At 40.3% G+C, this 15,683-nt stretch overlaps 1 protein-coding gene across 12 annotated transcripts in view; it reads left to right on the top strand.

Annotated features, from left to right (window-relative positions):
- The window catches only part of Reps2 (RALBP1 associated Eps domain containing 2), a 321,626-nt gene that overhangs the window by 150,960 nt on the left and 154,983 nt on the right, over positions 1 to 15,683 (top strand). For 8 of the 12 annotated variants that reach the window (XM_050160594.1, XM_050160593.1, XM_050160592.1 and 5 more), the window contains exons 2-4: positions 1,790 to 1,913; positions 9,997 to 10,145; positions 12,141 to 12,267. In XM_050160594.1, coding sequence (XP_050016551.1) covers positions 10,020 to 10,145; positions 12,141 to 12,267 — 253 coding nt within the window. In that variant the 5' untranslated portion in view covers positions 1,790 to 1,913; positions 9,997 to 10,019. The remainder of the gene's footprint in view (positions 1 to 1,789; positions 1,914 to 9,996; positions 10,146 to 12,140; positions 12,268 to 15,683) is intronic. The other 4 variants (XM_050160589.1, XM_050160591.1, XM_050160587.1 and 1 more) reach the window with 1 other exon arrangement.

The raw sequence follows: 15,683 nt of genomic DNA, 5'->3' as shown, positions 1-15,683 counted from the left end.
CTCCTCCCAGCCTCCCATTTTCCTCCTCCTCCTCCCACCCCTCCCCTTCCCCCCATTTTCTCCTCCTCCCTTTACAGTCCGAAGAGCAGTCAGGGTTCCCTGCCCCGTGGAAAATCCAAGGTCCTCCCCCTCCGTCCATGTCTAGGAAGGTGAGCATCCAAACAGGCTAGGCTCCCACAAAGCCAGAACATGAAGTAGGATCAAAACCCCGTGCCATTGTCCTTGGCTTCTCATCAGCCCTCATTGTCCGCCACGTTCAGAGAGTCCAGTTTTAGGTTTTATCCCTTGCTTTTCCAGTCACAGACCAGCTGGCCTTGGTGAGCTCCCAATAGATCAGCCCCACTGTCTCAGTGGGTGGGTGCACCCCTCGTGGTCCTGTGTTGCGGGAGGTTTTTCCGCCCCTCCAACCAATAGCTGCTGAGATACCAGCCCATTGGGGCGTGGTCTCTCTCTCCCTTTAAAAAAGCGGCTACTTCCTCCGCTCGCTCTCTTCACTTCCTGCTCCACCAGCGACTAGACTCCCTTCCTGGTTGCACAGAGGGCTGTTGTCTGGGACGGTGATCTGTAACTTTTTTCCTCTTTAGATAAATACCACCCTATTAATCATAATTCCAAACTGGTGTGGCATTGTTCGTGACTTACGCCTTCAGTCCTGACTTCCTTGCTCATGTTCTCCCTCCTTCTGCTCCTCATTGGGACCTTGGGAGTTCAGTCCAGTGCTCCAGTGTGGGTCTCTGTCTCTATCTCCATCCATCACCAGATGAAGGTTCTATGGTGATATGCAAGATATTCATCAGTATGGCTATAGGATAGGGTCATTTCAGGTTCCCTATCCTCAGCTGCCCAAGGAACTAACTGGGGACATCGCCCAGGGCACCTGGGAGCCACTCTAGGTTCGAGACTCTTGCCAACCCTAAGGTGGCTCCCTTAACTAAGATATGTGCTTCCCTGATCCCCTATCCAACCCTTCTATATCCCAATCATCCTGTTTCCCCAAAGGGGAGGATGGGGGAACTTGGGGATAGGCATTTTGAGATATTTGAATAGAGTGCTTTCAGAATGCACTGGGAAAATAAACTATTATACCCAAGATTTTAGGAAGGATCTGTAGAAGAGATAACAGTTGAGTTCAGTCTAGATGTGGAGGAAGATGTTCTAATTGCAGGTGACAGAATGGGACCAGCAGTTATTGAAATGTTAAGTCTTTATGTGCATAGTGCTTTTTTTGTTTCTCTGAAGTGGGCACCTGAAGTATCATTTACTAAGAAGTGACTTTGCCTGAGAACTTTGTTTTTGTGATACTGGGGTTGAACCCAGGGCTTTGTGCATGGAGGCAAGCATACTACCACTGACTACCACCTCTTGACTAATTCATGCTCAATTTTGGTAAACCAGAATAACACCTAAGTAGTGGTAATGACTAATCTGTTCTTTTCGCTTCAATGACTTTGCAGACTTTGTACATTAGAATCTACCCCCTGAAAAGTCATCCATTCTTTTATAAGAAGAGCGAGTAGCAGCCATTGTTTGTCATCTTTATTTTTGTCTTCAAAAGAGGAAGAATAGTCAGTTCTGAAACATTGTTAGTAGGTAGAAATTAATGATTTGAATCAAAACCCTCTCCATAAATCAGAGGAGAAAAACCCTCAACCATTGCATACATGGAGGTTCCTGAGGGACTTTTTGGTAAGTTATCCTGTGAAATCCTGAAGGTTTCATCATATAGTTTTGTCTCATTTTTCCTGTTATGAAATGGGCTTTTCAGCATCATTTTTCTTGTCTGTTTCAGATCACAGAACTGTGTGGTGCAAAGCGGGTTGGTTATTTTGGTCCAACACAGTTTTATGTTGCTCTGAAATTGATTGCTGCAGCACAGTCTGGCCTCCCAGTGCGGACAGAGAGTATTAAATGTGGTGAGTAGCTCACGTTTATATGTTTTATCGTCCACAACAGGTTTCTTATTTGTGTGAACTCTTTTTGGTGTGTCTAAGGTCTGTTCTGTAAATTTTTGTGAAATTTCTCCTAGCTTTCTCTATCTTCAGTGTTAAGTAAAATAAGAAAACTCATCAGGTAGCTTTGGTTTCTTTTTTCATTTTTAAGTGGGAAAAATATTCACAGAGTGACCTAGGATTAGTTCCCTTCAACTGGCGGTTAAGATAGCTTTTGTTCTTTAGTGAGACGGGATTGGGACAGCAATTCTCCAGCCTGTGTCAAAATAATGCCATTCAGTTTAATTTTCCACTTGAGGTAGCAGTAATATCATTTAGGGCTCTGTTAGGGATTAGGATGGCATAATAAGAAAGGTACATGGAACTGGCTGTCTCTTTCTCTCTTCTATTCCTATCTGCTCACCTTTTAATTCCGTGTTCCTGCATGAACTGTCTTAATGACTTTGGGTTACCAAGATTTTACCAGAATTAATGTACATTTTAAAGAGTTCTGTCCTTTTTTTTTTTTGTCCTTTTCCATGTTGGGATGGAACCCGGAACATCTTGTGCATATTAGACAAGGATTCTACCACTGAACGACATCTTTAGCCTTCTTGGAGTTCTGAAAATCTAGGGGATGGTACACGGAGAAGTTGTCATTCTAAACAAAATCAACTAGTATTCAGAGTCCCTGGAAATTCCTGAGGAAATTTTGCAGAAGTTCTTTTGGGCTGCTTGTCACCCACCTCAGTTCCCTTGTCATCTGGAAGGCTCTAAACACAAAGTGAAAATTTGAGGAATTTGTATTTCATTAGCCTGGTGTCCATCCAGAGCAGGAGGACTTTTGAGAGCATTGTGTGATTCTTACATGGAACCAAGGTTGAGAAGAACTTCTCATGAAAGTCATGTGAAACATTTCTAAGAGATTTGCTTACAGTACAAATACATGTTTTACTGTATTGGTTCATAGGACACATCATTTAAGAGAACACTTAATGTCAGTATTGTTTAAGTGCTAAGTATGCATTCACATGACCCTACCCGTTAATGCCTCCCTAATGTTGGTACTAAGTGTTGTGGTATCCTCACCCTGGTTGCAACTGGAGTTAACTTGGTGGGTGGGAAAACAACTTATGGAACAGAGAAAATTCCTGTTATCTTTCCTTTCTGGGGACTGAACTTGTGCATGTGTGAGACTAAGGGAGAGTTAGATAGGATGCAGGGTTAGCCTTTTTGTTAGTGCCACAAACCATTTTGGCAAATTGAATCCTTCTTGGGCTTATTTATTTTTCTTTTAGGGTCCTCAAAGTCAAACTCAGGGCCTTGGGCATAGTAAGCATATGCTTTTCTACAGAGCTCTACCCCAGCCCAGAACAATGTTTCAAATGTGTACAAAGGCATAGGATTATTAAGGAAACCAATTATATTAGCATGTCCATAACTATATATGTAATTCTTTATTAAATGATCCCATAAAAGATCCCACAGTGGTTGAAACAGCTACCATACCTGCAGAGTAGTAATGAGCATGTATAATAAATACACCCAAGCTGTTTACAGCTGTAATGACATAAAAAACTTTGGAAAGTTGCAAGTACTGTGAATGATGGCATAGGAGTTTTCATGCTTAATGGAAATAAAGGCTTTCACTTCAGTTAGGAGTTAGGATAGGGGAAATACAGTTGTGGGGTTTCCCGCTCTTTTCCAGGTAACAACCCCTTGTTTTCTTTTCTACAGCCCCCTTGGGATCTGAGCCCCAGTAGTGCAATGGTGTGATTCCTACTGTCCTCAGGATTGTCTTTCTCCAAAACAGCTCATGCTCTGTTGGTAGTCTGGCACTATTTGTAATGGAAGGAGAGAGAACTAGGAAGAAAGATGAGTTTTTTATAGCACGAATGTGTTTAGTTCTGAGAGTTTTTCCCCTATTGTTAGATGTTCTTTTAGCAAACTTATAATGAATTATGGTTTTGGGTAAAACTCTTTGTTGTTGTATTTTGAGGCTGGTTCTTACGTTGTAACCCAAACATGGCTATCCAGCTGCTTCAGATTCCCAAATGATGCCAGGCTCAAAATTCTTGGCAAAGTAAAAATTTTGCAACTTTATGCTTGCTGTGGTGAGATGGTAGTTTTTTTTTTCTGTTCTGTGAAATTACGAAATGTGTGAGCCATGCTATAATTTCAAACCTACCACTGCAGAGATCCTTAGGCAAAGCATTTCACCCATGGTTCCTTGCTGGAAAATGGCCATTCTCAACCCGTGTCTGCCAACATTTTTGGTTGTCATAACTGTAGAGAGGATGTTACAGGCATCTAGTGGGTAGAAACCAGAGATGCTACTAAATGTCCTGCACTGTATGGAACAGGGCCCCTTCCTCCGCAGTAAAAAACTGTTCAATCTAATAGGCAAAAAAAAAAAAAAAAAAAAAAAAAAAAAAAAAAAAAAATGCTGACACTGAGAAAGCTGCTTGAAGGTGAGAGGCAAGCCTTTTTAGGCATGGTGAGGATCCTGCCGCCTCCCTAGATCCTGAGGGAGGTGGAAAGGCTTTGAAGCAATGACTCTTGTTTCAGTGGCTTTTCCCCTCTTCACACAGAACTATCTTATCCAAGAAAAACAGAAGCAGAGATTCTCTGGTCAAATTGAGAGGGTTGGGGGAGGGGTAGTCTCTGTTCTCTGCTTATTTGGCGAACTTTCTTTATCTTTGAAAGCTAGAAGATAAATTTTTTGAGTGGGACAACCAGTTTGGCGCTTTGTAGAAAAGAGAATTCCTTAAGATGGGTGGGATAGGATGGTCAGAGGTGAAGTGAAGATCCCAGAAAGTATGGATGTGGCCAAGTGATCCTGGTGTGTGTGTGTGTGTGTGTGTGTGTGTGTGTGTGTGTGTAATTCCTTCCCTGAGCAGAGGACATTTGAATACTAAATATTGTTTTGAGATTTCCCATTAAGCTGAGGTCAATTCAGCCTTTCTACCTAATACTCATCCCAATTATTTTCCTTTTTGAAATTCAGTGGCTCTTTTAACAATTTCCTTCATACCTTCTCCCCTTCTCAGCCTTCCTATGGGGGAGCTAGAGCTGCTTTGGACAAATTCCCCAATGCACAGCGCTCCCCTACTGTATAGCTGACCAGTTCTGTTTTCTAGGCATTTCACCTCTCTACACATATATATGGTCCTCATCTCTTTTGCTGCTTGCTCCTTTCCCAAGATTATCTTCAACATTATGAGCAGTGTTTTTCACATTTATTTATTCATTTATGCTTATTACATGATTCTTTGACAGATCTTTGCTTTTTAAAAAATATTAAAATTACATTGAATGCGCGTGTGTGTTTGTACAGGTGATTGTGCATATATGTGTGTGACTGTTTGTATAGGTGCTTGTGCATACACGCCACAGTATTTGTGCATAGGTCAGAGGACAACTTTTGGGAGTTGGTTCTTCTACCACATGCGTCCCATGGATTAAGCTCAGGTTGTCAGGCTTGATGACAAGCATCCTTATACACCAAGCCATCTTGCTGGTCCATCTTTGATTCTTTTATCTAGCAAAAGCTCTGGATCTTGCCAGGACAGGAAACTACACATTGATAGTGTGAAAAAGGAGGAAGGGGACTGGGAAAGAACATGAAAGAAAATTTGATATTTTAATTTATGTATTGGTTCTCCCTTCCCACCCTGGCTCTGGCACACATACACACAAGTCAAAACTCTTCAAATGATGTGTATAAAGCATACCTACATACAACATATCCTTTGATTATTTGAGGAAGACTCACTTGTTGCCGTTTACCATTATGATAGTTCTTAGTTAGATACAGATTTCTGAACACAGTGACCCATATTTCCTTGTGGCTTATCTATTACAATATGGTAACCTATAGCCATGTGTGTCTGCTGAACACTTGAAATATGGTAAGCATTGAAGTGTGCAGTAGGAGTAAAATAGCCATGTGAGTTTGAGGGGTTTTCACTAAAAACAAATGTAAACTATTTCATTGAGATATGTTTATATTTTGACTGTGTTGGGAATCAAATATGAGCACAGTAGGCAGGGTACTTATGCCCCTGCTATGCTATCTCAAAAATTTTCATATGTCATATGGGGGTTAAAATAATTAAAATTAATGTGGCTTTTTTTTGAGATGGGGTTTTTCTGTAGCTCTGGCTATCCTGGAACTCTATCTATAGCTCTGTAGACCAGGCTAGCCTTGAACTCACAGAGATCCACCTGCTCTGCCTTCCGAGTGTTGGGATTAAAGGTGTGTGCCACCACCATCACCTGGCTTAATTTAACTTTTTAAATTTTCATCTAAAAGTCAAACTTCTTGTTATAAACTTCATATAGTGTATAGTTTCCCATCTTAACCATTTAATGTGTTAAATTCAGGAGTGTTAGGTCTATTCATTTTGTTATACATGCATTTTCTAGGAATTTCCCACCTTACCTTGTAAAATTGAAAGTCTGATTAAACAACTACACATTTCCCCTTCACTCCTTATCTCTGGCAATCACTCTTTATTTTTATACTTGTATGCATTTTACTACTCTCGATGTAAGTGGAATCATACGCTATTTGTTTCCTATGACCAACTTATTTCACTTTGATTTTTTTCTTTTTGTGCTTTCTCTCCCGCTCTGTGTATGCATGTTGCATATATGTAAGTGTCTGTGTGTGCACACATGTAGGTCCATATCATCTGTCATTTTCTATTACTGTCCACTCTATTGATTTGAGACAGGGTCTCTCATTGAACTGGGAAATGCTTGCTCTTTCAGCTAGACAGGCTGGTCAGCATTTTATTGGAATGTCCCTGTCTCCCTCCATAGTGCCAGAATTACAGGCATGCATAGCCATGCCCAGGATTTTACATAGGTTCTGGGGATTTGAAATGATTCTGTAGACGTGCTCATAAACAAGGTAGGGGAATGTGTGAAGTGACAGTATCCTTAAGGGTGTCTGGCAGTCCTGGTACAGCTGCTAGCATTCGTAATGTTACACTTGTATTCCTTTGTTCTCTGGACCAAATGCCAGTAAAGCACTGACCAGGGACCTTATAAATCCCAAGAATCTCTTGGCGGTTTTCTTGAAGAAATCCTTGAAGTAGAGTTATTTATTCATGGTTGGACCAAGGTAGAAAGTATTTTGTATATTCTTGCCCTATGTTTTAGGTTCATCTCGCAGACTGAGTTGAAAGACAGCTCTCTGCGAAGAGAGTCACAGGACTGGCTTCTGTGTGATTCATTAGGACTCTGGAGTTGTTCTTTACCTTTTTGTGCAGGTCCTCATGTCTGCAGAGAAAGTGCCCTTATCCACTGACTGCTGAGCAATCTCCCCAGCGTTAGCACTTAAAAAGCATTTCTAGGGGCCTGGAGAGATAACTCAGCAGTAAAGAACACTTTCTGCTCTTTGTTTGTCGTGTGTTAATTAAGTTTGGAGACAAGATTCTAAGCAACTACTACAAAAGGACCTTCTGTGATTGTTAGGGAAGGGTAGCTCACTTGCCCACCCCCCAAGCTGGGGAAGTTTAGGCTAGGGGGTGGGCTATGCCTTTCATATCCTGTAATAGGTGGGAGCTGAGGGGTTCAGGGAGAATGTGGCAGCCATCATGCATTCTGATATGTTGAATATGCACCTCAGCCATTTGTCCTGGGTTTGAGACCTAACAGAAATCACTGTCTTAGGGTTTCTGTTGCTGTGACAAAACAAGAACCAAAAAGCAAGTTGGAGAGGAAAGGGTTTACTTGGCTTCCACTTCCAAATCCTAGTCAACGAGGAGTTCAGAAGAGGAACTCAAGCAGGGCAGGATCCTGGAGGCAGGAGCTGATGCAGAGGCCATGAAGGAGTGCTGCTTGCTTCTATAGCTTGCTCAGCCCACCTTCTTCTAGAACCCAGGACCACCAGCCCAGCGATGGTGCCGCCCACCATGGGCTGGGCCCTCTCTCATTGATTACTAAATGAGAAAATGCCCTACAGCTGGAATTCAAGGAGGCATTTCCTCAGCTGAGGCTCCTTCCTCTGATGACTCTAGCTTGTGTCAAGTTGACACACAAAACCAGCTAGTATACTCGGCATATATCACTGTATTGTAGGTGCTTTATTACTTTTCTAATATAATTTCACCATTGAATTCAGTGTACATATAACAAAGAAGAATGTTCAGACCAAGGATTTACAGGGTTTACCTTTTTAATAGTCGTAGCAGCTTAGGGAGATGATAGTGTCATGGTAAGGTACGTGGCTACAATTGTGCTAAGTGAAAGTTGATTAAAAATCACAGGGCTGAAGAAAGTATAGAAGAATTCAGCTGTATTTTGTCTTTCACAGTTTGGTGTCCATCTCGAGGCGAAAGCTTGTTTCCTAGGCAAATGATTCTGGAGAAATGCCATAACCAAAGGGAAGAATGTGTGAAGTGACAGTATCCTTAAGGGTGTCTGGCAGTCCTGGTACAGCTGCTAGCATTTGTAATGTTACACTTGTATTCCATTGTTCTCTGGACCAAATGCCAGTAAAGCACTGGCCAGGGACCTTATAAATCCCATGCATCGCGATGTTTTTCTTGAAGAAGCACTCGAATGGTCTCATGGTCAGGCCAGAGTAGAGAAAGTATTTTGTATGCTCTTGTCCTATATTTCTAGATCCATTTATGAGGCACAGCTGAAAGAGATAATTCTGTGAGCAGCACCACAAGACTGGCTTCTGTGTGACTCACTGACACTCGGGACTTTCTTTTACCTTTTCCTTTTGAAATCCATTTCCGCCTTCAGTGCTGGAAAACTGCCCATGGCTGGGAAACATTAAAGTATTAAAAATGGTGACCATCTTTCTTTAGAGAGGAGTCTCGATTTAAGTTTCCAGATTGATTTGTCTCTTTGTGTCTTGGGCCCTTAGCTGATTGATCCCACGGGGACTTGTCATAATTGCCCATTCTTTGAATCAAATGTGAACATAGCAATTAAAAATAAACATGTGGATATTAGAGAACCAGGGGCCTTCTTTGCCTGGGGAGTAGCATACTTGCTGTTGCTAAGATGTTTCCTGGCTCTAGCACAGCATCCACCATTGGAAGCACAGCTGTGTTTTTGGAGTGGACGGATGATAGAAGTGCAAATGCACACTGGGAATTATCCAGAACAGTGGCTACAGATGCAAATCATTATGCCTAATCCACAATATTATCCTTATTTATGTGGTCTTTGTATCATGTGCTTATGTGTGACTTGCTGTGCTGAGAATTAGAAGCATGCCAAAGCACCATTTTCATTTTCAGAATAGTTATGTCAGAGTTTAAAAGATAAGTAAATATACCAGACAGCTCTTTGTCGCCCTGCGAGTGGCCAATGGTTTTGTATTTAGAATCTGGCTAAATGTTAGAGCAATTGATCTGACTTCATAACACTTTCTTCATTATGTTATCAACGGGCAACAAGAGATTGAGTGTGAAAACTCATAAAAGAATGATATTGAGTGGGAAGCATTCAACCTAGGAAGTTGCCCCAAGAAGGTGGGGGTGGACATTAATGTAGGGCACTGGTAAGAACCAGCTTGCTTGGGTTCAAACTGTTTCTTGCTCAGAGATTAGTTGTGTGCTCCGGGTGGACTTTATGTAGCTTCTTCACACCAGCTTCCACAGCTGTAAAGGGAATTGCTAATGCTAGTTTATCTTATAGAATTGCCAGGAAGATAGATGGGTTGGTATTTGCAGGCCCCTAACATGGCATCTGGTGTATTTAAGCATTTGTAAGCTTTGCTGGCGATCGTTGCCTCTTGTTTTGATAAAATTAACATCCTTTTTCTGCAGGATCAAGTGGGAGCTAGTCCCCAACCCGAATTTATCCTGTGATGATTCAGCAGAGTAGAAAATGTTAAGGTGGAATACCTTGGTTAAGCATTGCATTTTTTCTCATGACGTTATTCTAGGAGTCTCCATTGTGCCTCAACTCAAATTTAAACTTTATTTAGTGCTCTGAAAATTTTCCTCAAAACTGATTTCTCTTTGGCCATTGAGCCCCCCTTTTTGTAGTTTTAAGATAAAGCCTCACTTAAGCCTTTCTGCTTCTACTCCTAAAGAACTGCCTCTGCCTCGCTTTGTGATGTCAAAGAGTGATGCTGAGATACGGTTTGGGAACGCAGCTGAGCTGCACGGAAAGAAAATTCAGATTCCATACTTAACCACCGAAAAGAATTCCCTCAAAAGAATGGATGATGAGGATAAACAGGTGAGAGTGGGGTTCGGCATGCTCATTCGATTCTGACCATGACGCCTCGTGAATCACAGCCTCTGGTCTGTTGCCAAACTCCCAGCAAATCTTGCCATCTGGAACACAATTACAGATTTGGAAGTGAGCCAGGAAAGTTTTCTTGTAGCAAGAAGAAGCTGACACATAGGAATTACTGCTAGCCACCCACTGGCCCTTTAGAATTTACCTTAGTATAGAATTGTGCCTCAAACAGTGCTGTTGATTTAATACACTTATTTGATTTCTCTAGGTCAATGGTTTTTAAATAGGTTCATTAACATGTAACTTCTAGAACAACGTGGAAACAAAGAACAACGCTAAAAATCAAAGAGAAGAAATGTAGCTTCTAGGAGTTAGCAAGTGTTCCCCTCCAAAAAGAAGCCCCAAATGATTCTCTGATTAAACATGTTTGGGAAGTGTGTCCTCATGTTCCATTCGTAGGGGAAAGACTAAGTCATCAGCCTTGGAAATTAAGAGGGTACATCGACAGGCAGGTTCTATTGGAAAGAGGCCTGGAGAACTGTCTTTACCAAGCTCTTCTTACCAGGGAAACTTTTCTTGGGAAACATATGTGGAATGGCATCTCAGTAAATGCTTTTAGCCACTTAGCAGGCTTGAAAGCCGAATATGGAGGATGAGCTTTTCTAATCGGTTTTCATATTAGTAAACCCCAAGGACATCATGCTACAACTCATGCTGCTGATAAAGAGCCGTGCAGAGAAGTCAGGTGATATTCAGTACTGCCTTCTGTAAGGTAAAGGAACATGCTGTATTTTTAGGAAGAATTAAATCAAGATGTTTTTAAAATGCAATAAATAGTTAAAGGGTTATAGTAAAAATAACATATGGTTTACTTTGATGGTCTTGGATAGTCAAGGTTTCAGGTTTATTTTTTGTTTTTGTTATTTTTTTTTTTACACAAGGTTTCTCTATATAGCCCAGGCTTGCATCAGGCTTACTTGATTTTCCTGCCTTCTGAATGCTGGGGATTATAGGTGTTCCTCTTTATGCCTGGCCTAAATTTTACATTTATAGTTAAAAAAGGCATAGCTAATTCTGTTAAACAACTCCACGTAATGTTACTTTAATCATTTAAGTGGTATGTTAGAGAGAAATAGGAATTTGTACTTAGTATATTTTGGTATGTGTCTATACCAGCATTTAGAGCATTCCTGTCCCACAGTGGCAGATTTCCTGGGAAGTTGTCAGGTGTAATCTCTTATCTCAGATTGCATATTTGTTTTTAAATTAAAGAGGCCAATATAGTCTCTGTGTTATAAAAAGCACCATTTCCCTGTTCTTTGTACCCCATGCTTATATTCTACTGGTAGTGGGAAAAGAGGAGGAAAGCCAGCAGCAGGCTCTGGCATAGAGTCCTATATCAGGTTCATGGTTGAGTTAGGATTCCAATTGTACTTATGAGGGCTTCATCTTAGTATTATGGGGTATACTAGATGGGGTGGCTATATTTTGGAGTCTCTCTATATGAAACAAACCACTCCCCAACATATAATTTTGTATAGTAAGCTCCAAGAATACCCACCATTAAACACTGAAAATGTAAATTTTATTGCATATTCTGGATTTATATTTGGTGAATATAAATTCAGTAAATAGGAGTCTTAAAAAGGAAGACTCATTAATTCATTAATTGAATGAAAATGGAATTGGTTCACAATTGAGGGATATAAATGGTCTCTTTTGTGATCAGTGTCCTTCATTTTCCAAAGGAAAATACTATTGAACTAACAGAAAACATTTTAGGCTGGTATTAGTAATTTGTTAGTACAGTAATAGTGATTTGAATCCTCAATACTCTTCTTTTGCTTTGCTGCAGTTTTGAGGAAACATTTCTCCCCATTTGTTAAACCAGCCAAGTCACCAGCCATAGAGTCACATTTTGTCATAAACTGCAGCTCAGAATGCCAGGCTTCTCCAGTGGTTGCCTCTGAACTGTGCTCTGGTTCTTTGAAGCAGGAAACACAGTCTCCCACGATGTCACCCCTCGCCTCCCCTCCTTCTTCCCCGCCTCATTACCAGAGGGTGTCCTTGAGCCATGGCTACAGCAAACTGCGGAGCGGCACAGAACAGATGCATCCAGGTAAGAGGCGACCAGGGGGCCAGCTGTCACAGACAATGTCTTAGAGTCTCCTTAATCTAGCAGGCAGCAATGCCACCAGCTGCTTAATTTCCTGATTTAATTACTCTTGTCTTTGGAAACATTGCTCAATTTCTTTTTATATTCTCAAGCAAAGTTTTTTTAATGAAATTAAGCATATCTCAGCAATGCTTTGTTTCTTTGCCTGGAAACTGGTTCGTCTTTAGACTTGTAAACAACTATTTAGATGATTTAATATTTCATATACAAAATTCATTAAAGGAATGTAGCATGCTAAGGGCTTGCATTTTTGAGAATTGTTATTCCCTTCTGCAAGAACACTAAACATATTTACTCAATAATTGTTTTTATGAAAATTCTTTAAAAATTATGCAAAAGCAAGAGAGTTGATTCAATATTTAAAGGCCAGGGAGATAAATGAAAATATTGAGCTTTTATGTTTTAGGGTAAAGATAAGGGAAATGCTCAGGGTAGCGTTTTGTTGAGAATCATGCAGTATGCACAGTTATGGGGCTGTCTGCTTGCTCATATTTATGCTCTTCTGGTCATTTCAGGGGTAAAATATACGAGGTGGTTCTCAGGATGACTTGCAGTTGGCTGCCCAGACTGCAATGTGTGAAGTTCCATAAATTCACTGCAGCACTGTGTCCTTCTGTGCTTCACACTTCTAGTTTCATATATGATCGACTGAATGTATTCTAGAATAGAATGTCCTATAGCCCCCTGCCCATTTTGGGGGATGTGGTAGAAATGACCCAGTTTCTACAGGATTTTGCTGAATTGAAAAAAGACGGTGACTTCTAGAGGGTCACAGAAATACAAAGCTATGCTAGGCTGAACTACAAAGGGCTGTCCTTTTGCCGAGAGAAGCAGGTAGGACGTGATGGAGAGAGCTTTGCGTTAGAACCAGAAGGTTGGGTTCAGCATGACTTTAGGCAAGCTATTGAGCTTCTTTGAACCATATTTTTTTATTTTCAAACAATGATAAGGGTGTTAGAAGTATTCAGTGAGAATGTGAGTATAAGCTCAGTTGAAAGTTGCATCCTATGCAATACAGGATGGTGTTCCCAATGGATAGTAAGAAAATCATTCTGAAAATCGGCTATCTCATTGGTGTCTGAAGCTACACAGGGTTAAGACATCTCCATTCTCCTCTTGCAGTTTCCATCGTATGATTTGCCTTTTTCAAAGAAGGGGAATAGTTTCTCCTATTTCAAATCTAATTTGGGCTTAAAAATTAATGTTCAGTTCATAGGTAAATCTATTTGTGGTCTATTAAGTCAGCATATCATTAAGTTCTTCATTTGATAGTCCTTGTTTGTGTCCTGTGTTTCCCGCCCCCTTCTCTCATCCTGTCCTAAGTGGGCTCCCATCCCTGCAGCACTGAAGAGACTATCTACTTCCCTCTTTTCTGGACTCTGAGGAGTGGATACCTAGGCTCCACTATTCCTTATTCCTCTTTATACTTGCTTTAAAGTGGCAAACATCTATGTATGATAAAATGAACATATTTTAAGTAATTAATTTGAATTTTTACAAGTGGATATACTCATTTAGTTATAACTGAGATTAAAAAGCATTCCCATTGCACTGTAGGTGCCCCTTCCAAGTTACTTCCTGCCTTGAAATGCAGCACTGTAATGGTTTTTATCATTGTCAGTTTTATTCCTTCTAGAACTTCATGCAAGAGGAAACAGGCAGAATGATTCTACTTGTGTCTGCTGTCTTTCCCTCAATATAACTGTCAAAATCCATAGGATGTGTTAGTAGTTCCTTTCACTTTGTCGTTCAGTAGTTTTCATTGCATGAATAACCACAGATTAATGGTCCTTCTCCTGTTGATAAACATTTGGGTGTTTTATAGTGTTTGACTGTTATGAATAAGGATACCATAAATATTTGTTCTTGAGTATTTTTGTGACTTAGGCTGCCATTTCTCTGACACTTAGGAGTGAAATCTTTGGGTAGGCGTGTAAAAACACCCACAGTTCCGCTTTGATACTGAACTTCAAAGTGGTGGAAATCTTGAGGGTTTTAAAAAATAGTCATTTCTTTAGAGAAAGATGATGTGTCTACTTCCATATGAAACCTCTTGTAAAGGAATTGAGGGGTTATTTGGTTTGCTTTTGAGTTGTGTGTTTTGGGTTTCATTTGGGAAGAAAGAGAGTTGAAGCAGTAAGTAATATGTACCCTTTTCCTGAGTTTAGACTGAGTAGCAGTAGACACACCTTCTCTTTTATGGGAAGCAGGGGTCCATGATTTCATTAGCACTCCTGAGCATTAGGATCCTAGCCATGCAAGCTTACTGTGCTTAAAACTGTTTGGTAATGTTCAGTTGGTATGAAGAGCTTAATGTGGTTCCATCAACATGGAATGATTTTTTGAAAAAAGCATGTCAGAGGACAATGCCTGCCTACAATTTCAAAAATTATTATTATTATTATTTTTTTTTTTGGTTTTTCGAGACAGGGTTTCTCTGTGGTTTTGGAGCCTGTCCTGGAACTAGCTCTTGTAGACCAGGCTGGTCTCGAACTCACAGAGATCCGCCTGCCTCTGCCTCCCGAGTGCTGGGATTAAAGGCGTGCGCCACCACCGCCCGGCTCAAAAATTATTTTTGAAGGCTTGGATCATGTGCTCTCTATGAATTTTTCTTTTGTAGTATTTACATTTGTATCTACTCCTAGCAGGTTCGAAAATACACTAAATGTGTTGATAGGCAATCATTTACATATTGTAATGTATTATAATTTTGTTTTCTAGTTGCTAGGAAGAAATACAAAATAGATGTGAGCCTGAATGCTTGTTTCCTTCCATCCTTCCTCCCTCACTCCCCCCTTCCCTTTCTCTATGTCTCTGTCTCTTTCTTTCTTTTGTTCGTTTTAAGAGCACCAGTCTGGCCTCCTGCCTGCTAAGCTTACAGGTGTGTATCACAATATCTAACTAGTTTGGTGTTCTTGACATGCTATTGCTGTACCTTCTTTATTTTAAAAAGATCAAACTATGCTAAATATGGCACCATAACAGCTACCTCTGTTCTCCACCCAATTTTATTTCTAAGTAAGTTACAGAAAGAAGCACTTTTTATATTTATATATTTTAAACCTCAAAGTGTCAGCCCACAGAGATGAAAATAGTTTCATTTTGGGTAATGATTTCTCCTTTCTGTTGGAGCTGGTTATATTTAATTGTCTTACTGCCATACTGGCAAGGTCATTATTTTATGTTCTGGAAATAAAAGGAGTAAAGAATAACATTCACTTTTGTAGCTTAGAAACTTATTTTAAAGGTAGTATAAAGGTAGAAAAATGATTTGTAAATATTTTGCTTATTGATTAATAGAATAATAAACATGTAATACATTTACTCATTTTTATATACCTGTTTTTGCATTCTGTATA

The sequence above is a fragment of the Alexandromys fortis genome, unplaced genomic scaffold, assembly GCF_014885135.2.
Source record: "Alexandromys fortis isolate MF-2015 unplaced genomic scaffold, M_Fortis_MF-2015_v1.1 scaffold_120, whole genome shotgun sequence".
NCBI lineage: Eukaryota > Metazoa > Chordata > Mammalia > Rodentia > Cricetidae > Alexandromys > Alexandromys fortis.
This window is presented reverse-complemented; position numbering and strand designations above follow the sequence as displayed.